The 23,019-nt window shown below is 42.5% G+C and overlaps 1 protein-coding gene and 1 long non-coding RNA gene across 5 annotated transcripts in view; both read right to left on the bottom strand.

Moving 5' to 3' along the window:
• LOC310831800 overlaps positions 1-23,019 on the bottom strand; it is a 389,087-nt gene that overhangs the window by 214,964 nt on the left and 151,104 nt on the right. The gene's annotated exons all lie outside the window — the stretch shown is intronic.
• The window catches only part of ZNF609 (zinc finger protein 609), a 112,886-nt gene that overhangs the window by 75,499 nt on the left and 14,368 nt on the right, over positions 1-23,019 (bottom strand). For all 4 annotated transcript variants that reach the window (XM_083712443.1, XM_083712441.1, XM_083712444.1 and 1 more), the window contains exon 2: positions 13,099-13,998. In XM_083712443.1, coding sequence (XP_083568569.1) covers positions 13,099-13,866 — 768 coding nt within the window. In that variant the 5' untranslated portion in view covers positions 13,867-13,998. The remainder of the gene's footprint in view (positions 1-13,098; positions 13,999-23,019) is intronic.

The raw sequence follows: 23,019 nt of genomic DNA, 5'->3' as shown, positions 1-23,019 counted from the left end.
AGCAGCCAGTAGGAGTTGGCACATTTGCTCCTGATGATACCTTTACAATCATGTAAACTGCCTGGCATTGCTTGACAGAAGGAAGCAGGAAGACAAGCATGTACCACGGGCTGTTGACAATGCTTCTGCTCTAGCTGCCTGGTCCTCAGCCCCTAAAAGTGAATGACTTGCTAGGAGAGAGGGGATGACAGCTGAGGAAAATGAGTTTGACACATATATCATATCTGCTGACCCATCTAAAGGTGAAAATAAGATAGAAGGCTCATGGTGTTCTCTCACCTCGGCTTTCTCTCATTCAGAGTTGCTGCTGCCAAGATGTCTCATCTCTTACGGTTTCATAAATACCATCTATTCCATGCCATAGAATATGAAGTGGAACTAGCAGTTAGTTAAAGGGTAGAGGGACCCCTGACCATTAGGTCCAGTCGTGACCGACTCTGGGGTTGCGGCGCTCATCTAGCTTTATTGGCCAAGGGAGCCAGCGTACAGCTTCCGGGTCATGTGGCCAGCACGACCAAGCCGCTTCTGGCAAACCAGAGCAGCACGTGGAAACACCCTTTACCTTCCTGCCGGAGCAATACCTATTTATCTATTTGCACTCTGACGTGCTTTCGAACTGCTAGGTTGGCAGGAGCAGGGACTGAGCAATGGAGCTCACCCCATCGCAGGGATTCGAACTGACAACCTTCTGATCAACAAGTCCTAGGCTCTGTGGTTTAACCCACAGCGCCACCCGCGTACCTCCTCATAAATTGCCTGCAATGCTGAACTGCTATTTCCTTACAACTATTTGATATTTCCCAATAGCTTTCAATATCCAAACTTTCTGCAAACCTAGAATTTTTAGATCAGGACAAGCAGATAAATCGGTACCGCTGTGAACGGCGTTTCTGTGCACTCTGGCTTCCATCACAGTGTTCTGTTGTGCCAGAAGTGGTTTAGTCATGCTGGACACATGACCCAGAAAGCTGTCTGTGGACAAACGCCAGCTCCCTCAGCCTGAAGCAAGATGAGAGCCACACCCCATCTTCACCTTTGACTGGACTTAACCATCCAGTGGTCCTCTACCTTTACCTTTTTATATCCAATTTGTTCTATAAAGAGACTCAGAAGCAGTTGAGTGAATAATGCAAAGGCAGTCAGGAAGTTTGAAAGTTTTTTGCTTATTGTGTTTTGTAAAGCAATTTTTTTTAAATGTAGGAGGAGGAGAGTCTAGAGAGGACACACATGCTTTCTATTTCCACCACCCCTTTCAAGGCCTCAGTAGTGGACAGTCTCCTAACCCAGGGGGTCAGCATTAAGGTCTCTGCAACATGGATACCTTTCTTTGTAATACAGTGGTACCTCGGGTTAAGTACTTAATTTGTTCCGGAGATCCGTTCTTAACCTGAAACTGTTCTTAACCTCAAGCACCACTTTAGCTAATGGGGCCTCCTGCTGCTGCCACGCCACGGGAGCACGATTTCTGTTCTCAGCAAAGTTCTTAACCTGAGGTACTATTTCTGGGTTAGCGGAGTCTGTAACCTGAAGCGTATGTAACCTGAAGCATATGTAACCGGAGGTACTACTGTATATTTAACTAGTTCTTTCATCTGACCAGGACCTCGGATGGGACAACTGCATTAATACCAGGAGAACAAATCTATGAAGTTTGCATGTTGTGATTCCCAACCGTAATGATACAACTCCATTCAGGATTTGGAAGCTACACTAAGTCATCAGCTTAAGCAATTCCAGCTATTCTGCAAGCTGACACATACCTAACTTGTTCACAGAAATAACTACAGACATACATTAATGCAGTGAAGCTGCGGGAATTGAAAATAGTTTGGGCTTAGGTTGGTAGAATATCAAAATCTGATTTATAATATTTAGGCTCTCTAACGACCTATACAAGGTTGGGGCATAATGAGAGGATTTATGTTGAACTTAAGGTCCCAACATCACACAGGTCTTTGGCAAAGACACCATCTATTAGGAATATTAGTTTGATGGTTTTAAATATTCATCCAACACCCCTTAATCACAGGGATTCTTCAGCTGGATAAAGCCATCAGCATATAATGAACAAATAAAAGCAGTGAACAATTCCATTTCAGTACCACAAATAAAACTCCATTAAAATCTAAATAGAAAAGTAGCATTTCCTACAAATAATCTGAGGGGGAGCTTGAAGACAAAGCACCACAAATTTCAGGGCTGATCTCTAGTTGTCAACCACCTCACCTCAGAAGGGAAGTAGACCCTCAGAAGAGAGACTCCTAATCTCGGGGTCATGGGTTCAAGCCCCATGTTAAGCAAAAAGATTCTTGCATTGCAGAGGGCAGGACTAGAAGACCCTCGTGGTCTCTTTCCACTCTACAATTCTATGATTCTATTATTTATTTCCAGTTCATGTCACTTTCAGTTCATGTCACTATACATCCCTGTTTCATATGTGTATAAGCAGTCTTTGGCTATGAGTAATATTTTAAATACAAACAAACAAACAAACAAACAAACAAATAAATAAATAAATAAATAAAGCCATCCTTGAACTCTCTGCACAAGTGGGCTGGAGAGAATTATATTTCAAATGCATATTGCACCCAGAACCACCATTATTTTGCATCTGCTTTTACCAGATCTCTGAAGCCTCCTATCTTTACCAACCCAACAGCAGAAGAGATGGAACTGTGATTCTCTCTACAATGTAAAGGTTAAACTTGTATAGTATTTTACTTTTTTTATCCATTTTCCAAAAAGGTCTCCATGTTTTGTTGTTTTAAAAACCCAACCCTGCTCCCAGCAGACTGTGTGTCAGCTGAAATGTAAATGAAGCTACAATTAATATTCAATGGCAAAACCTATTCCTTTTGATCAGGCCCTCTGTCAACTAATTAATGTTTTTGCTCTGCATCCAAGTCTTTCCTTCCAGGCCAGATAACTCTCACACCCAGCCTAATTAAGAACACCTATGGGATTTACAGTACCTCCAAGATTGTCAGAAGAAGAAAAATCATAGTGTTCACTGTTAACTTACCTGCATATTTGACTATTTGATCCAGTTAGAAACTAGCTTGGTTCTCATGTGAACCATGAAAAAGATGTTCTAAAAGTGATGAATCACACTGTTTCATATCATATAGGGTCCTGCTTTTTTATTTGTATGAAACACCATCTCAGCACGATCCAAATACATTTGGGTTGATGACACAATATGGGAAAGCTACAATTCATGGATATCAAAGGTTGTCTTGTCCTGAAATACAAGCTGATGGACTCACAGGCTACAAATACATTTTATGTTTACACTATTTTTACCTTCAGGAGTTAGCACTTTTTAAAAAATACATCTGCTTTAAAAAAACCTAAATATTTTGGTTAAATAATCCTTGGTTCAACCTGACCATTCAGAATGAAGAAGGCATGATATCAATATAGTGGCCAAACTGGACATCATACTAAATCATCAGGAGAAGACTGAAGTAGCACCATCTGACTTAATTTTTATTTTTTCAAGAGCTTTTGTAGATGAAACATATTTGATCAAATGTAGTAATGGACAGAAGCAGATTGGATAGTCAGTTATAAGCAAGTAGAGGACATGAACATTCAAATTTCATTTAAAGAAATATCTACAGTATACGAGTCCCATTATGCACAGCATTCAAAAATGGAGAAGTAACAGCTACATATCTCTGTAACAGCCATAAAACCTGTAGTCTCTGTTCAAAATTGAATTGACACAATCAAAATTTTAGTACAAGTTCCTGTTCAAATATCTCACATTCCATTGTCTCCCTAAATTTACATTTGACTCTGCTGCAAGGTTTAGCTCAAACTGTCAGAAATATAATTGGAGGAAAATCTATGCTTATACAGTGGTACCTTGGGTTACGAACTTAATTCGTTCCGAAGGTCCGTTCTTAACCTGAAACCGTTCTTAAGATGAGGCGGGCTTTCGCTAATGGGGCCTCCTGCTGCCACGTGATTTCCGTTCTCATCCCGTGGCAAAGTTCGCAACCCGGAGCAACTACTTCCAGGTTAGCAGAGTTTGTAACCCGAAGCATTTGCAACCCGAGACACCACTGTATGTAGAAAATACCCTAACTTTAATGAAATACAGAAGACCGTAACTTTACCTGGAGCTAGGAATCAGATCTAAATGCCACTGTGCCCCTTCATCAACAGCAGCAATCCAATTAGTGTTTCCTTCCAGGGTACATATACCTGTATAATATCAACTAATATAAATTAGTATGTCTCCTTTGGCAGTATGCATCAGACAAAGAAGCCTGACTTTAAAGCAAACATCAAATGGACATAGATCTGATAGAAAATCAACAATTTTATTTTTGTTTATTTTAAACTACTGCTGGTTAAAACAAGCCACCAGTCCCAGTTCCTATGTAATGGGAACTATACTTTATTGTAAATGTTTCTTCCTCTCACATGCATAGAAGGTGGAGAATATGCAAACTTAAGGCTTGCTGCAGTTGTCTGACCAAGGCTATAAATAACAACTGACAGATGGTTAAGGTGAAAAACCCTGGTTGAAGACCAGTCAAGATAGAGCTTTTTGGTGTGTCTTTCTGGATATGAATCTAAGTAGGAGTATAATTACTCCACTTGGAAGAATTCCTCCAGTCTATGACAGTGAAAGGGAATGCATTCAGAACACTGTGTGTCTGGAACTCTTAACAAGCGGGGCTTCTTAAAGTCCCCTTTCCTGCCAAGTAGCATCACATTAGTATCCCACATGTTAGAGATGCATGTTCCCACTCTTAATAAAGCTAGAGGAGTGAAACAGAGGGAAGCCATTTAGTCCGCTGCTCAATTCTCTGCCTTAACTTATCAAGCATCACACCAAGCAGGAAGAGCAGAGAGTGCTGACAATAGATGGAATTGCCGGTCTGCTAGACTGCACCTCCCATTCCTGCAGGTGCAACAGGAGCTGCTGCCACACAGCGAGAACCTGTCATTTATAGTGTTATTATCTGAGAAAGCTGCACCACAACCAGAGCATCAGAAGCTGCCAACCACACAGACTCAAAGCTGACAGAAGGAAAAACCTGAAGCACTTAAGTAGCATTATGTTCAGAAGTGAGGCACCTTCCTTCCAAGATCCAGGTAATCATCCCCATGTTTATTATTCAATTTATTACCCATCTCCTTCAGCAGCAGATTCCAGAGCAAGTTATGACAATTTAAAATTCAATATTAAAAACAATTCAGACAGAAGAGGGGGGCGGGCTGGAACACCTACCTCAGGTGTCCAAGAGATGTGTCTTCAGCGTATGTTGTCAACCCTATAATGACATTGCCAGATGTACCTGAGTGGGTCAGGCTTTAGCAGAGGTGAAAAACACTGGTCTCTGAGCAGAACTGACTAGTGAACATTTACTTTCTAAAAGGTGTCTACCAATTAATGTAAATGTGAAGTGCAGGTTTTCAGGGTTGAATTAGATTAGCTCTTCCCACACCTGCAAAGTCTTCCCTACAAATGCCAAATCAGCCATTTCCTTCACCATTACAGATAGGCTTCCTCCTCTGTTTGCCTGGAGGAGAAAACAGAATGATACCAAATAAGCTGTGGTTTATGTATGAATAGGTAAAGGGGGAGCGGATGCCGCTGTGGTCTAAACCAGTGTTTCCCAACCTTGGGCCTCCAGATGTTTTTGGCCTACAACTCCCATCATCCCAGCTAGCAAGACCAGTGGTCAGGGATGATGGAAATTGTAGTTCAAAAACAGCTGGAGGTTGGGAAACACTGGTCTAAACCACTGAGCCTCTTGGGCTTGCTGATCAAAAGGTCAGCGGTTTCAATCTGCATGACAGGGTGAGCTCCTGTTGCTTTGTCCCAACTTCTGCCAACCTAGCAATTCGAAAGTATGCCCATGCAAGTAGAAAAATAGGTACCACTACAGCGGGAAGGTACACGGCATTTCCATATGCTCTGGTTTCCATCACAGTGTTCTGTTGCACAAGAAGCAGTTTAGTCCTGCTGGTCACATGACCCAGAAAGCTGTCTGTGGACAAACGTCGGCTCCCTTGGCCTGAAGCGAGATGAGTGACACAACTTCATAGTCACCTTTAACTGGACTTAACTGTCCAGGGATCCTTTACCTTACCTTACCTTACCTTACCTTTTATGTATGAATGATACCTAGTCAATTGCATCCCTCAGTCAACCAACTAATGTGTTACACTGTTTGCTAAATGTCTGCAATAAAGTTTTATACACATGGATTTTGAGAAGACAACTACTGCTAACTTTTGTTTGGGAGGAGGAAGAGATGGGTGTTGCTTTCTGCTCATCCATCTCCTACTACAAGCTCCACTGCAACCTTTATGTCTACAAACACTGTAGAAAGCAGTTTCCCAAGCTCTTCAATTTTTTAAAACAAATAATAATAATTAATAAATAAAAATAAAAATGTGCACCCCACCCCCAAGACCATTCCATTAAAACTATCCAACCTCTCAAAATTTCAACATCTCTTGCAATGGTTTGGCCCCTTTCCATTTTAACAGTACAAATTCTATGAATACTTTCCATCTATCCTCAAAATCATTTCTCCTGCATACTCCCCATCTTACCTTAATAGAACATGTTAATTTATCATTAATAGCTATATCCCACACCTCTTTATACCATTCTTCCATTTTATATTCACCTTGCCCCTTCCACTTCCTAGCTATAATAATGCGTGCAGCTGTCAATAAATTTGTGAGCAAGTCATTAATAGCCTGTGAGCATTCCACCTCATCGTAAATTGATAATAATGCTACTTTTGGTCAGCTTTAACCCAATGATTTCAGTTATCTCCTTAAACACCCTTTGCCAAAAAGCTCTTCAATTCTTATACTCTGCCACACACAACAACAAGCTGCTAGTACTAGGTCTTCTTATCCCAATTCTTGCCATGAATAGTTTATAGCAACAGGAGGGAAGAAAGCTATCTGCCCATGCACTCCCAAGCTCAGGCACCTGGCTTCAAATGTCTTTTGCATGGTGAGGCTGCACCACTGTGCCTACCACGTGGCAGTGGTTGCAGTGAAGAAAGCCTACTCTGCTCTGCCACTATTACGTCTGCAAGCAGCCATCCAGCAGAGCTTTTCCAAATAGTGCATGGGCTTGTAGAATCAGACTAAAAGACAGTTGCTCTGACATCCATTGAGGCCTGCTGAAACAAATTTGCAGGGCACGTTAGGAATAAGATTCCTCAGATTCAGATAGACTTGGATGCCACAGTTAGAGCAAGTCCAATGGAAGTGTCTAGAACACACTGTTCCATCTACAAAGGATCAGTTTGGATTACTGCAGCTTGAAGATATGGAAAAGCTTGAAGAAGTGCAGCCAGCCACCTGCCTCCTTGACCTTTGCCCATCTTATCTTCTTAAAACTAGCTGTAGGGGTTTGTCTGGGTGGGTTCTGGGAGTGATTAATACTTCAATTGGAGGAGGAACCGGCAAGCCACTCCAATATCCCTGCCAAGAAAACTCCATGGACAAAGACAACAGGCATATAGAGTGCCTGGCATGCTCTGGCCCATGGAGTCACGAAGAGTCGGACACGACTAAACGACTAAACAACAACAAAATGCTTCAATGGAGAAGGGAAACTATCATCTACCTTGAAGGAGGCAATGGTATTCCCCTCCTTAAAAATACCTCTGCATACCTAGAAATGTTTTCGCCCCATAGAAAACAGCCCTTTTCTGGGCAAGGTACTTGAGAAGGTGGCAGCAGTCCAGCTTCATGCATGGTTGGAGGATGCTGATTACATAGATCCACTCCAGACACGATTCAGGTCTGTTAATGGTACTGAAACTGCATTGGTCATTCTTGTTGATGACATTTATCGAGAGATAAATTGAGGGAGTGCAATCATGACCTTCTCCTTGCTCTGTTGGATGCTTTTGATACTCTTGACCACAGTATATTTCATCATAAGCTAGTATGGTATCTGCTGGTGCTCCCTTACTTCAGTGGTCCCACTCCTACATCCAGGGCCATTTCCAGACTACTGTTCAGCACCATGGGGGTTGCCCTGTGGTGTCCCACAGGGTTCCATCTTGTTCACCGTGTTATTTAACATCTTTATGAAGCCTCTGGAAGCTGTCATCAAGAGATAGCTCAGTTGGTTAGAGCATGGCGCTGATAATGCCAAGGTTGCAGGCTCAATCCCCATATGGGACAGCTGCATATTCCTGCATTACAGGGGGTTGGACTAGATCAGGTGTCAGCAAACTTCTTCAGCAGGGGGCCAGTCTACCGTCCCTCAGACCTTGTGGGGGGCTGGACTATATTTGGGGGGGTGAATGAATTCCTATGCCCCACAAATAACCCAGAGAAGCATTTTAAATAAAAGGACACATTCTACTCATGTAAAAACATGCTGATTCCCGGCCTGTTTGCAGGCCGGATTTAGAAGGCGACTGGGCCGGGGCCGGCCCCTGGGCCTTGGTCTGCTTACTCATGGATTAGATGATGATCCTCAAGGTCCCTTCCAATTCTATGATTCTATTTGAAGTGTCATCAATACACATATGACATCCAGCTCTATCTCTCTTTTCCATCTGAATTAGGGGAGGCGGTTGAGATGTTAGACCAGTGTTTGAAGGCAGTGACTGGCTGGATGTGAGCCAATAAACTGAAGCTGAAACCTGGATTCCCATGTCCAGAAAAGCGGGGGGGCTCACTGGCCAGGGCTGAACTTGCACTACTCTGGAAGGAGCAGTTTCATAGTTTGGGGGTGCTCCTGGATTCAGCACCATCACTGGAGGCTCAGGTGGCCTCAGTGGCTGCTATACCTTATGCTCTGAAAACTTCCAGATTGGATGCAAATGCGTTCTACTTGTGGTTTCCCTTGGAAACTTCAGTTGGTTCAAAATGTAGCAGCCAGATTAGTGACTCGGGTTTCATTTAGATCTCATATAACCCCAGTTTTAAAACAGCTGCTGCACTGATTGCCACTTCATTTCTGGGCCCAATTCAAGGTACTCATGTTGATGTTTACTGCCTTAAATGACTCAGACTCCAAATATCTGACAGACCACCTCTTTCCCTGCACATCCTAGGAGGGGTTGGCAGCCCTCTTGTCAGCTACTCCGCCCTCAGAGAGGGCATTCTCTGTGGCACTCTGTCCCCACAGAGGTGTGACTGGCACCCTCATTATATAGTTTCTGTAGAATGCTGAAGATGCACCTTTTTACCCTGGTTTTTTTGACACCTGAGGTATATGTTTTTAGGACCCACCTTATTTTTATGATGATAGGATGTTTTCTATTGCTTTTAATATTGTGTTTTAATGTTGTAACCTGTCCTGGGACCTTAGGGTGAAGAGCAGGAAATAAATCTATCAATAAATAATCCCATACTATTTTCTCATTCTAGTCTCAAACTTTGTCAGAGCTAAAGCAATCCTCCCTGATCACTGCAAGCTCAAAGTTACCTAACAAAGGAAATGTAGGGCGAATCCAAGGCATCAAAAAATCAAATTGCTGAAGTCACAAACATCTACTGCCATTCCCTTCCCCCCCCCAAAAAACCCCCAAATATACATAAGAAGCTAGCTGAGATTGCAAGAACACTTGAAAGACAGTTTTTGAAATACTGTTGCTCCCATTTTACAAAGATACAAGACTATATCATTTATTTAGCAGACAAAGCATATTTTTCAATTAGCATAAGTTTGCTATTGGCCATTTTTACAACTATAAAAAGGTGGACCAGGCAGTATGCTCAATTTGACAAGGACAGTCAATTTGAAGTTCCAGGATTTGTTTCAGAAGCTGGCTCAGACCTTGGACTCTAGATTTTACATATTATGTTGCTATTATTTTTCATTGTACAAGCGAGCTGGCTGGGGTTGGAGGAAGAGCAAAGCAGTCTCTCTGTGTATACAAATAAAGTATAATATATCTCAACGGAAATTCAAGAAATCCCTAACCTACAATCAATAGGAAGGAAGGAATTTAAAGCTATTTCTGCAATATGACAATAAAACAGCCAAATGAAGGCACTCTTTCTTCCCTTATATTTAAAAACACACAAAGCCACCAACCCCCTTCATCACAGGCTATGTACTCCCACCCAAATGATTTCTGGCCCATGGAATCAACAGAAAAGGAAAGAGAATAACCTATTTATGCATTTTTCTGCTTTTCTTTCTGATTACACTAGTATCCTAGAATTGCAGAGATTTCAGTTAGTAGCTATGAATAGGTTTCTGTGGCACTTAAAACCAGAGCACATCTCTCTCCGCAAACAGCTCTTGCCATAAAATTCATGATATGAAGGTGATGAACCTTGACAGCTCTTCAGAGAAAATGAACACTGAGCCGTTTTTTAAAAGCATAAGCAAGGCCTCAATCCCCTACAGCTTGAAAGCATTATTTCCCTTTTGGTAAATCCTGTTAGATTCTGCTCCACTCACGGTAAATCCAAGTCCTAGGTTTTCATTCTTGTTGAAGTACGTAAACACTCTTATTTCCTTTTCCCCACATCAGTATCTTCATTTCAATTTATATCTCTAGCATACAAAATCATTGCCCACTATGATGCAATGAGCTGTCACACACCTAGAACTACTAGGCACAGGAGAGTCACACAAACACTTGCTACTTTCAGGAGCGAGTTAGAAACAATTGGCCAATTAGGCTAGTCGGCACGATCATCTTTACTAATATGACCCACAAAATCTTGAACATTTCCTAGAGGGGGCGGGGGGGGGGGGAAGCCTTGGAAAGGCCGGGTGAATATTGCAGCATTATTCACAATCCATAACCCTGCTTCCTTCTCCGCAAAATCTGTGCTTACTGTTTTAAACATCTGACTAGAGAAGCAGCACATTGTAGGTTTGTTGGGTGGATACAGCAGCAGGAATTTATCAAATTATGCCCCAACACAAGTTTCTAGGCCAAAAGCCCACTCATGAAACCTTATAATTCCCCAAGGAGCTTTATCTGTTTATTCCTTCTGTTCTTTCTAGCAGAGGTGACTCCATTCTCTTCATGCACCTGAACAGGATAATAAGCCACAGACACAGAGCAGAAAAGGTCCCTACAGTCCCACAAATAGAAACCATATAATAAACACAACAGAGAGTCGAGAAATTTATCTGTTTGGTAAGTGACTAGCAACAAATTGACTAGGGTGCAATGGGAGAAGCAAAATTTTATTCTCTAGAGCAAAACAAAGGTGGCAATGTGGCCACACCCATATCATCCTTAGCAGGTTACAGTGTTTCTGCCTAACTACCATACATGTAAAGAGATACAGGTTAGGAACTTGGTTGTCTAGCCCTTGCGAGCAAAGAAAGCAGCTCCATAACCACCAAAACACTGTGGTAAGTGGCACAATGCAGCACTAAAAAAACCCAACCCAACCTAACCACCTACTTAGACAGGGCAGTCAGCCGAAACAAGGGAACATCCATTTTTCCTTTAAAAGCATTTGTCATGGAAGTTACAAGGATGAGCACAAGAGCATCCTACAACCTTAGCCCAATTGAACAACTTCAAAAAACCTTTCAGTCCAACTTGTTTCTAAGGAGTTGTAAACTGATTGAAATAGGACAGGATCTTGAATCTACATAATCCAAGTAAGTCAGGACTCCACTGGGAAAGCAGAAAATCCCCCTCCCAAAACTGCTTGCAGGTCCAAACATACCAATTTAATTTCTAACCTCACAGTTTCTGAGATGGTATATCAGAGAACAGTTTGTCATTTCTTTGCTACTAGTGTGTCAACACTAATTTTGACTATTCTATTCTAATATTCAATGTTTAATATTTTTTGCTTCAATTAGAATAACTGTGATTGATCCAATCTGTTTTAAAAAGAAAAAGGGCATACAACAATTTTAAAAAAAAGGGGGGGGAGAAGTACAGTTAATCTATGTCAGGGGATCCAGGTTCTGAATTCTTGCTTAAGAACTTAAACAAGTTAGTATCAGACTAATGTCTATACTAACCCAGCATTTTAAAAAATGCATTTATTTTGGCAAGAATCCAAGGAAACAGGTGTAACTGGGGTCACTGAAAATTAGCCATGGCCTACTTTCTGACTAGCTCCAATCCAACAGCAAAAAACAATGAGCACATAGTACAGAGATGATTCTGCAACTTTAAGCAACCAGCTTTTTAAGAAGAGAGTGTAATAAAGACAATGGAGGTGACCAACAAATGTTGAGGTTGTATTGTGACCCAACTGCCCATGCCCTTATAAAAGTCACCACTTTCATAAATAACCTTAAGCAAGAATAATCTGAGCAAGTCTCACAAGCCCTGAACCTGCTAGACAAGATCAGGATGAGAAATTGTGTCACACAATTACTGGAGAATATTCATTTCCATGTGGATTATTTCTAAGGACTACTTCACACATTCATTTTTATATGGACATAATTCTCATGTAGGAAACTGCACATATTCCACATATACACATTGTCATATGTGATAAACACATATTTTGTTGCATCTCCATATTGCAGAAACCCAGCCAACTGAAGTCACATACACATATCTATGGCAAAACATTAACCATATGCAGCCATCTTTATGTGGGTTATCATTCAATCTCTTAACAGAAGCAGTATCAATGTAGGACTTTTATCAAGCATGAAACAGTTACAATTTCAAGTCATTATACAACAACATGACCCTACCTTGAAAGAGTGCTTGTTAGGACAAAGATGGAATATTTGTTCCCTAAGAGATGATATACCCCAGCAAACATCTACATGTGGAGGTTCAACAGACACCTGATTAGTAACATCTCATACAGCCGACAAGGTCACAGCTGTTGTGTCCCCCACAGGAGTTTTGATAGTTTTTAAACAGCAAAATAATCATTTATTTCCAATGATCTTCCAGATTTAGAAGCAGATTTAGCCTTCCTTGGTACAAATATCAGCCTAGTCCCAGTAAAATGTAAGAATCTGCCTTCATTTCCAGCTCATGACCAACAACAAGCCCATCATACACTATGGGACAAAATATTGCCCTTTACAGCAAAGAAGAACACTGTAGTGTTTGGCATTACTGTGGAGACCCTAATTTCCAGCAGCAGCAGTACCCTACCAGGCCCAGCCCCCAGCCCACATCTTACCTTCTCTGCCTTGACCTTTTTGAGCTGTCGACACTCACTGTCACCATCTTCCAGCTCCGTCTTAATTCCCAAAGGATTGAGTGCAGATCCTGTGTCAATAGCTATACTTCCAAGCTGCTCAGCGGCGGCAGCAGCGGCAGCAGCAGCAGCAGGCTCTGATCCTTGGCCGCCATCATACTGCCCAACCCTAACAGCCAAGGCAAGAGGCTGGAGTACACTGGGCTCCTTTTCTGCTGGAGCACCCGCACCCTCACTCCTTTCCTTCTTGCTCTTGGACGAACCCCCCTCCTTCTCTTTCTTTGAGTTGGCCACATTTCGAGAAGCCTTGGTCGATTTCTCAGAGCCCTTTGGGGCAATGGCAGCCACCAAGCCACTAGAGTTCACGCCATCACCAGGTCGCCCCTGAACCTCCTTCTTGCCACTGGTCCCTTCACTTGGAGTGAACAGGGAGGATCCTGGGGCAGCCTTGCCACTGTCCTTGCTACTCTTACTCCGTTTGGATTTGGATTTGCTTTCCTTGCTCTGTGGACCTGGCACTGGGGTCACAAACTTGATGTTCTCCGGCAGTGTCGCCACAGCATTCGGTGCTGGTAGCCCCACCTCCTTGGAGCCTGACATTTCCAATTTTTGTTGGTCCTTTTCCAAATCCGCGTCCAGGTCAATGATGAGATTCCCTACTCCAATGTCCCATTCATCCCCACTGTCATACGTCTCAACTGGGTTTGCATCCACTCCTTTCCCTCCGGAAGCTCCACTGCTCAAGGACATCTTAGAGTTAACGACCCACCTCAAGGTTCAAGCCTCTTGTCTGCTCCCTCAGCCTTTGGGTATGAAGTAGCAGCTTCGGCTATGTTCTCAAGCCTCCAGTTATCAAGGTGCGCCCAGATGACAACATAATTGCTGAAAGGGAAAGCAAGAACAATGGATATTACATTGCAGTTACTCAGGAAATGGGTATAAGAACCAGTACACAAGCATATATGGGAAAGTGTTCACATTCAGACAAATAGATATACATGCAGACCAGCTGAGCATATACCATACTTATCTGTTCCCCATCCTTGTACTACCCAACTGGTGTTACACTAACATGAAAAGGCCTACACCAATGCCACTGGTGGTAAAATACTACCATATAATTGCAATGTGTAGGTGGACTATAATACAGCTAAGTTCCCTTCCCCACACCAAAGTACTTTTATGATCAAATTAAGGCACCAAAGTTAAAATAGCATACCGGGCCTTGTTACGTTAGAACATCACAGAGAGAAGCACAAATCCCAAAGTATTAAGGCAATATGCTGCTTGTCAATCTGTCCTACATTGTCATACCCATTGAAAATATTTTTTTAAGCACCATAACTGTAAAACTGCATACATGCATACAATTTTATTTGTATGCTGGATTCCCACAGTTCAAACCACACTCAATGCGACTTACAACACCAAAAAAATACACAATGGAATTCGTCATAAAAATAATAATAAAACATTAAAAGTATCCACTTCGTGACAGACAACCAGCCTTTTGTGAGGAAGTGGAGATGTCTGGCCGCCAAGTCTACTGCCTAATATCTTCAACTGGCTGGCTGGCTGGCTGTGGCTGCAATGCCACACCAGCCAGTTGGTATGGGGGGCAGCATGGAGCCAAAATACATGCCTCTTTTGGTGCTGCACTGCCTTGGCTAGAGGGGCTCGGAAGCACTTGAACAGGGGCAACCCTTGCACCTGCTCAAAGGTGCCACCCGTCTCTCCAGTATGAGTCGCCACTTTGTTTCTTTCCCTGCTTCATGCGTTCAGGAGTTCATTTTTTTAAGGAAACCTCATTTTTTATGTCAGAATAAATGATAAGTTAGGGTTTGTGTAAACAACCAATGAGGATTTTCATGCTAAATCCTAATTATCAATATAGAAGGGTAGGGGTTTTTTTAAGTGCAAACATTTCCCACAGACTTCCTCTCCTCCATATTCATGGAGTTAACATACTACAACTGCAATGGTAACTTGGGGTGGAGGAAAAACCTTCAAAGAAACCAAAGATCTTAAAATGGTGGAGCATCACACTACTTTTATAAATATTTGCATCAGTGCTCCTGTACCAGGGAAGTGCTTTCCTTTATAGAAATAAAAACATTTGAACTTTGAAAATAATCATGTTATGTGAGCATAAGTGGACAGTAAGACAATGTCACTCACTGGCAACTCCACCTATCACAGAAGCTGTGACTGTTGCAAACTGAAAGAAAAAGGTTCTCACCAGTGTGGTTAGAGCAGTGTTTCCCAACCTTGTGCCTCCAGCTGTTTTTGGACTACAAGTCCCATCATCCCTTGCCACTGGTCTTGCTAGTCAGGGATGATGGGAGTTGTAGTTCAAAAACAGCTGGAGGCACAAGGTTGGGAAACACTGGGTTAGAGTATCTGTTATTAAAATGTGATATTAACAATGTGTCACTGATGCGAACTGTGTTCATGCATTTTGAAAAAATAAATGGAAAGTCTTGCTGTATGGGGAATAGGCAGGTCACCAGCCATTCTGTTTTTGCACCCATAACCCAGGCTCCAGAAGCCATTGGTGAATAGCTTTTCTATCCCAGTTTCTAACACTGCTAGCAATAAAAAGGAAAACCCAAATTTACATGCACAGTTTGATGGCTGAAGAAGTAGATTATTGTTATTCTTAATTTGCTTGTCACTTCTCACAACCAAGGTATTCTTGAAGCAACTTAAAAGTAGAATACAGTACACATACTCATTGAAACAATACTATACAACCTTTGCTCTGGCATGAAAAAGATGACATGTTGGCACCTTGCAAGCTTTCCTTGGGAGTATTTCATGAGCTGCAACTGAGAAGGTCCATTCCCTCACTGACACCCTTCAAGCATCTATTAGTCGGGCATGCAGTGAAGGGCCTCAGATTATGGCTCGGGCAAATAGCTATGGGGAAAGGTTAGACAGAGCTGTGCAGATATGCAACATGTGAAGACCAAAAGTACGGTACACAAAATAGTAATGCATGAAATGCATAATGGTTGTCCCCATCATGCTATGCTACAATTACTAAGTGACCAAGCACACTATCTTCATGAAGACTCTATACAGTGGTACCTCGGGTTACAGACGCTTCAGGTTACAGACTCCGCTAACCCAGAAATAGTACCTTGGGTTAAGAACTTTGCTTCAGGATGAGAACAGAAATTGTGCAGCAGCAGCGCAGCAGCAGGCCCCATTAGCTAAAGTGGTGCTTCAGGTTAAGAACAATTTCAGGTTAAGAACGGACCTCCAGAATGAATTAAGTTCTTAACCCGAGGTACCACTGCACATCAAGTATTTCCCTGGAGGCTACAAACTAGCAAGCCAGTCACCCCACAAGATAAGTATATGGCAATTATATTTTCAAAAGATAATTAACACGTGAAATGGCATTCTTCCTAGCAGTGAGCCAAATTCCACCAAAGGGTAGTGTGGTGTTTGCCTCCTAGGATGGGTCATAAGGAAAGGGTTAAAATGGGTGTGATGTGATCGGCCAGTGAGAATGCAAGGGGGGGATAAAAGTAAGAGTGGGAGGTTTTGAAAGGCAGTTGAGGTTTGGGAGTTGAGTTGAGGTTTTGAAAGTTGAGGTGGAGGTTTGGGAGCTGAAGAAGGAAGAGGGAGGATTAGGTGTGGGTTGGTAGAGTTGTATTGTGAGAGAGTGAGAAGAATTGTTAGGTGAAGATAGATAGTTGGGAATAATCAGTTGTTAGGAACTAAGATTAAGAAACTGTCAAGAAAAATTAACTGAAACCATAAGCTTGTTCCTGCATTTAAAAATAAACTTGGTTATTTGTTTATGTTAACAACTGACTGGACTCCGTGTGTCCCCATGAGATACGGGGTGATGGCAGCGGAAAAAGCAATTGCAGTGGCGCCACAGGGTCAATGGACCGTCAAACGTCCGGGGGCCCTGTGTGTGATCGCCACAGGTAGTTTCAGGTACACCTTTGAAACCCATGGCTGCCCCACCAGCTTTGGCTCTCCTTTAAGTGTTCTGATTTTCTGCTCCTCCATCCTGCACACAGGAGACTGATGATCTGCCATGTTTACAAATGGGAAACACTTAAAGCTGACATTATTTTTCAAAGGAGTCTAAAAGGGTTGCTTGGCAGTATATAGCCAGAAACAGGTACCCTGAGCCATGTCAAAGTCATCTGAGGGGCTGAGATAGCCAAGCTTTTTTCCAACCACTGTCTACAGAATCTCTGGTTCCTTCATTCTAATAATTTGCCCCCTGACAGGTCATTATAGATTTTTAACCCCATGAGCCAATGCTTGTTATCTGAGCAAGATATACAGACTTCTTATCTCTCTTTTTTTCAGTCCTCACAATAGTGATTTTATTAAATTAATTGCTTTTATAAAACATTGCAGATGTCATAATTGTTAACATAGCAATGTGCCCAACTGTTATAACTGTTGAAGTTTGCTAATCAGCATTCCTGTAAATGGGGGGAAAAGAAGAAATGAAAAACATCAAAGTCTTGTGAGAGCTTAACTAAAGCCACCAAAAACTGGTGATAAAAGAATTATCCCAAAGAGTCAGAAAAAAATGTGTATAAAGCCACAAGTTTTCCCCATCCAATGCAACAGAACCAGCCTCTGTTCTAACCCAAACATAGGGTTTATTATCTTAATGGTAAAGAAAGTGTAAACTCAGTGGAATGTTTCATGCAGCTGTGGAGTCAGAAGCAGCTTTCAAAATCTACAGTCTGTTGAGCCCTCCCCTTGCACTAAACCATAGTTTAGTGCTACCTGCCACCCTGGAATGCTTTGGCTGCCTGGCTTGTTAAGATACTATCACTGCGCCTTTATTTCCGCAGCTGAGATCATAATCAACCTCCCTCCTGCATGGGCTAGTCTGAAGGAAGGTCAGAGGAAAATGATAAATCCGTTTCATCTCCCTTCGTCATTACAGAACAAGAGGATGGTCTCAGTCAAAAAAGCAGACAACCCCCAGCCTACACACACTAAGAGCTCCTTGAACACCAACCTTGTATGACTCACTTTTTTCATCTGAAGAAGTTGAAACACTAACTACAGTGGTGCCTCGCAAGACGAAAATAATTCGTTCCGCGAGTCTTTTCGTCTTGCGAAGCACGGTCCGTCGCAACTGCGCCTCTTCAAGCGGCTTTAGGGGAAAAGCGAACAAACTCACAAGACGTTTTCATCTTGCGAAGCAAGCCCATAGGGAAATTCGTCTTGCGAAGCAACGCAAAAAACGAAAAACCCTTTCGTCTTGCGGGTTTTTCGTTTTGCGAGGCATTCGTCTTGCGGGGCACCACTGTATAGTGCTCATAGAACCATAGAGTTGCAAGGGGCTTGAGGGTCATCTAGTCCAACTCCCTGCAATGCAGGAATCTCAACTAAAGCATCCAAGAAAGATGGCCATCCAACCTTTGCTTAAAAACCTCCAAGGAAGGAGAATCCACCACCTCTTGAGGGAGCCAATTCCATAGTCAAACAGCTCTGTCAGAAAGTTCTTTCTGATGTTTAGTTGAAATCTCCTTTCTTGTAACTTGGAGCCATTGGTTCGAGTCCATTGACCATGGTATCCTTCTGGGCCGTTTAAGGGGATTGGGAGCTGAGGGCATTGTTATGCAATGGTTCCACTCCTTCCTTCTGGGTAGCGTCCAGTGTTCAGTGAGTGACACTGAGATCCAACACCAGTGGGCCTTCTGGTGGTTCCCTCAATGCAAGAAGTGAAGTTACATGGAACCAGGCAGAGGGCCTTCTCGGGACTGGCACCCAACCTGTAGAATGCTCTCCCACCAGATGTCAAATGGATAAGAAACTGTACAACCTTTAGAAGACATCTGAAGGCAGCACTGTATAGGCACTTTTTTATTATGTTTTTAGTACAGGGTACGCTGTGGGTTAAACCACAGAGCCTAGGACTTGCTGATCAGAAGGTCAATGGTTCGAATCCCAGCGACAGGGTGAACTCCCGTTGTTCAGTCCCAGCTCCTGCCAACCTAGCAGTTCGAAAGCACGTCAAAGTGCAAGTAGATAAATAGGTACTGCTCCGGCAGGAAGGTAAACGGCGTTTCCATGCGCTGCTCTGGTTCACCAGAAGTGGCTTAGTCATGCTGGCCACATGACCCAGAAGCTGTACGCCGGCTCCCTCGGCCAGTAAAGCGAGATGAACACCGCAACCCCAGAGTCGGTCACGACTGGACCTAATGGTCAGGGGTCACTTTACCTTTTTACTACTACTACTACTAATAATAATAATAATAAAAAAATAAAAATACTGAGCAAACAGTTTCTATAGTAAACACATACAGACTCACCACAGAAAAGTGACACACTGAAATCAAGGTGCAAAATGAGGTTAGTAAAACTCTTATTTTCAAAACTTTAACTTCTCAACTTTTAACTTTTCCTTGCAATTACAATCTACAATGGTACCTCTGGATACGAACGGGATCCCTTCCGGATCCCCGTTCGCATCCTGAAGCGAATGTAACCCGTGCTGCGCATCTGCGTGTGCACAGGTCACAAGTCGCTGCTTCCAAGCATGCACGTGACGTCATTTTGACCGTCTGCGCATGCGCAAGCGGCGAAACCCAGAAGTAACGCATTCCGTTACTTCCAAGTCGCCACAGAGTGCAACCTGAAACATATTTAACCTGGTATGAATGTACACCAAGATACACTTGAATGTCTCCAGATTTCCAGAAGACTAAGTTCAGATAGTGAATCAGTGTAACAGAAACATGCATTTATACCATCTAATGTTTTTGATACTACATATTAGTGCATATATCCAAAGCTACTTGATTTTCTTCATACAGATTACAAAGGCAAAATTAACTACACTTAAACAGCATCCTTGTGATCATCTCAAACTAGTGGTGACTCAACCCACGCAAACCTACAACTATTGCCCCAAAACAAAAAAAGACTGTTCCTACACATGTGGAAGAGTATGCAAAGCTGCCCTATAAAAGCTAGCATAGCTCTCATCTCCCACACCTGGCTGCCTCCATACCAAATTTTAAAACAAGAAATAAAAGAAATAAAAAGGAATAAAATGCAATTTAAAATAGTATGAACATTTTAATGCAATGGATATGCCCACTGTGTTATAGAGTAATATTTGTCAACTTTATACTATTTGTCAGCACTCCCTTTCAAGTGCCTTGTCAACCTCCTTCCCTCTTCTTGCTGCCAGCCTCAGCTTTATTCCTCTGAGGAAGGCAGTGTCTCCTCCTCCTGTGACTTCCACTTCATCCTGCTCACCTGCTGAGTGATGCACTTACAGTGCTACTCATTTTATAAACTTGATGGCTCTCAAATGGCAAATATTTCTCAACTCCACTTTCATCACTATTTAACCCCTTAATCCTCATTCCAACTGTAACCATGAAACTGCATTTGCTCACATTCATCCTACTCCAACTCCACCCCCAAATATAATTGTACAGTAATACCTTTTAGGCCAAAGTATCTTATGTTTTTGCCTGCAAAATTATATTAAGCAGTGTGAACACCCGATTAATATTTATAAAATTATACCCTGTCCTTCCTCAGATTCCTAGGTGGGATTTAAGCAATCCAGATTGCACATAAAAAAATGTATTTAAATCTAGCACGTCATCATCTCTTATATCAAAGAAAGTAACAGACAAGATGGACCTTTTACAATCAAGATAGAGATGCTTTGACTAAGTCAATCTTTATTCAACTTCTAACTAAAAACAGAGTAGGGAGAATGTGTGTGTTTGTGAGTGTTTCTATTTGCCTGCCTGCCTCCCTGTGTGTGATGGAGAGAAGAGTATAAATAAGAGAAAATATAGGACAGAAAGCCCTATAAACATTTTATATTATCTTGCTTTACAGAAAACACACTATGCCAGAGCCCAGCTGCATGAGTCAGTTGGAAGTGACAAAAAAACACAAGCCCTGCCTGCAAGGCATCTGGATGAAAGGAACAAATGAGCTGAGAGAAAGGCACGTTTGGCAAATCCTGACCGTGATCAACTCCACCTGGAAACCTGTGTCCCCACTGTGGAAGGATGTGCAGATCCAGAATTGGCCTCCACAGTCACTTATGGACACACTGTTAGGACCATATTGATGGAAGACAATCTTACTTTGGTACGAGTGAACGCCAAAGAAAAAGAATACTACACGTCCCAACAAAAATGTAGCTTCATTCAAAATTATAGCAGTATTATACAATAAACCCTAACTAAGCCCCCCACATAGAGGCCAGGTGCTGTTGACAGCTCCTCTAAGTCACAGTCAACATAGTCAATGGTCAGGGATTATGTTGTTAAGTCCAACAACCTCCAGAGGGCATCATATTGGCTACCACAGACTTGCTCCTGGCACCCTGCCTCACAGAGTGTTCAGTAGAGAGAAAAGATATAAAGGCATCTGAAAACCAGATGGAAAAAAACCCCACCCGAGTGTACAAATCCCTCTCCACTTCCTCCCTGCCACACAGAACTCATCGATACACAGCTGAAAGTACATGTATTCACTTGTCCAGTTGGCAATCTTCCAATAGGCAATTCTAAGAGAAGCCCTGGAACAGGAATGCTGAGGGAAATGGCTTCTCACTTGGAAAACTGTACACATGCAGTGGCCCGACATAAATAATTCAGCTCCATTAAGGGCTGCAACCTCTATAAACCACATCTACATTCCTAGAAGCAGCCATGTCATTAGAGTTCACTTTGAACTCGCAGCCCCTATCAAAACACTTCTAACAAATCGCATAAGGCAACTCTCAGGAAAGCACTGCACATAGATCAGTATGCAACCAAGGGTTCATTGTGCCTTAACTCACAGTGGCTGCTCCCAGGCTAGCCACAACAGCTTGCATTACACTTCTGACCTTTTGTAGTGAAACAATAGGCAGAGAAAACCTAACTGGGAATGACTGGACACCCAAAGGAGAATTGATCCCATTAAAAGTTCAGTGCATATAAAGAGAATGTCTCCTACCAGTCTGTTCAAATCTGCAGACTCTGGGATTAGCTTCTGGTTGCTTCCAGACATGAGTGACTGCAATTTTCACCCTGATTAACTTTCAGGAATGCTTGCACTGAGGAACAGCAGAAATAGTGGAAAATCTCCAGCACCAGGCAACTGCTGCTCTAGAGCATGGCAAAGGTAACAGGATTTCAGATTACTGCTCCGCTTTACTGGGATCAGTCCAAGACAGCATATGTGCCTTCTGGCTCCAGACAACCCCTGGGAAAATAAGTCAGGAACAATCAGAGCAATTGGAGCAGAACAGGGTAAGTTTCAAGCTGCAACATCTCAGTCAGAAAAAAATATAGCAGACTCTACCTGGGAAACCTAGGAATAAACTCTGTTAAAACCCCAGCCAGTCCCTTTACTGTCCATTTTTCCAGAGGTCAGAGCAGAAACATGAGCGGCTGCTGTGTTCAGGAGCCGCTCCTCCCGCCATCTCTTGCTGGCAGCCAGCCTATGTCTTTCTTCTATACACTACCTCTACACAGGATCCTTTTTTGTTTCCTTTTATGACTAAAGAAACCCAGAGGGATGTATCTTGCTTTGCAGAGGAAGCTGCAGTGCTCTTAGCTCCTCAGACTACAGAGCTGTGCTCTCTCCAGCTGCCTTGTTTAGGTTTTTTTTTTTTAAAAAAAAAGAAAGCCATAAAAAACAGGAATCCTTTCGTAGCTTTCTTTTTAAGATGTTCCTCTCTTCCTCTGTCTCTCTCCAATGATGAAAACAATGTTGAATGAAAGCCAGCTGGCAGCCAGAAGAAGAGATGAGAAATCTGCACAAAGGAGCTTCCTAACTAGCTGCTTTCAGTTCAAGGAACGTCTGCTGGCAGGGGGAGGGGGGCATCTTTGCTTCTCCCTATCCTAGGAAGACTATATCAGACAACAGAAATGTGCTATTGCT

The sequence above is a fragment of the Podarcis gaigeae genome (assembly GCF_964106915.1).
Source record: "Podarcis gaigeae genome assembly, chromosome: 14".
Lineage (NCBI taxonomy): Eukaryota > Metazoa > Chordata > Lepidosauria > Squamata > Lacertidae > Podarcis > Podarcis gaigeae.
This window is presented reverse-complemented; position numbering and strand designations above follow the sequence as displayed.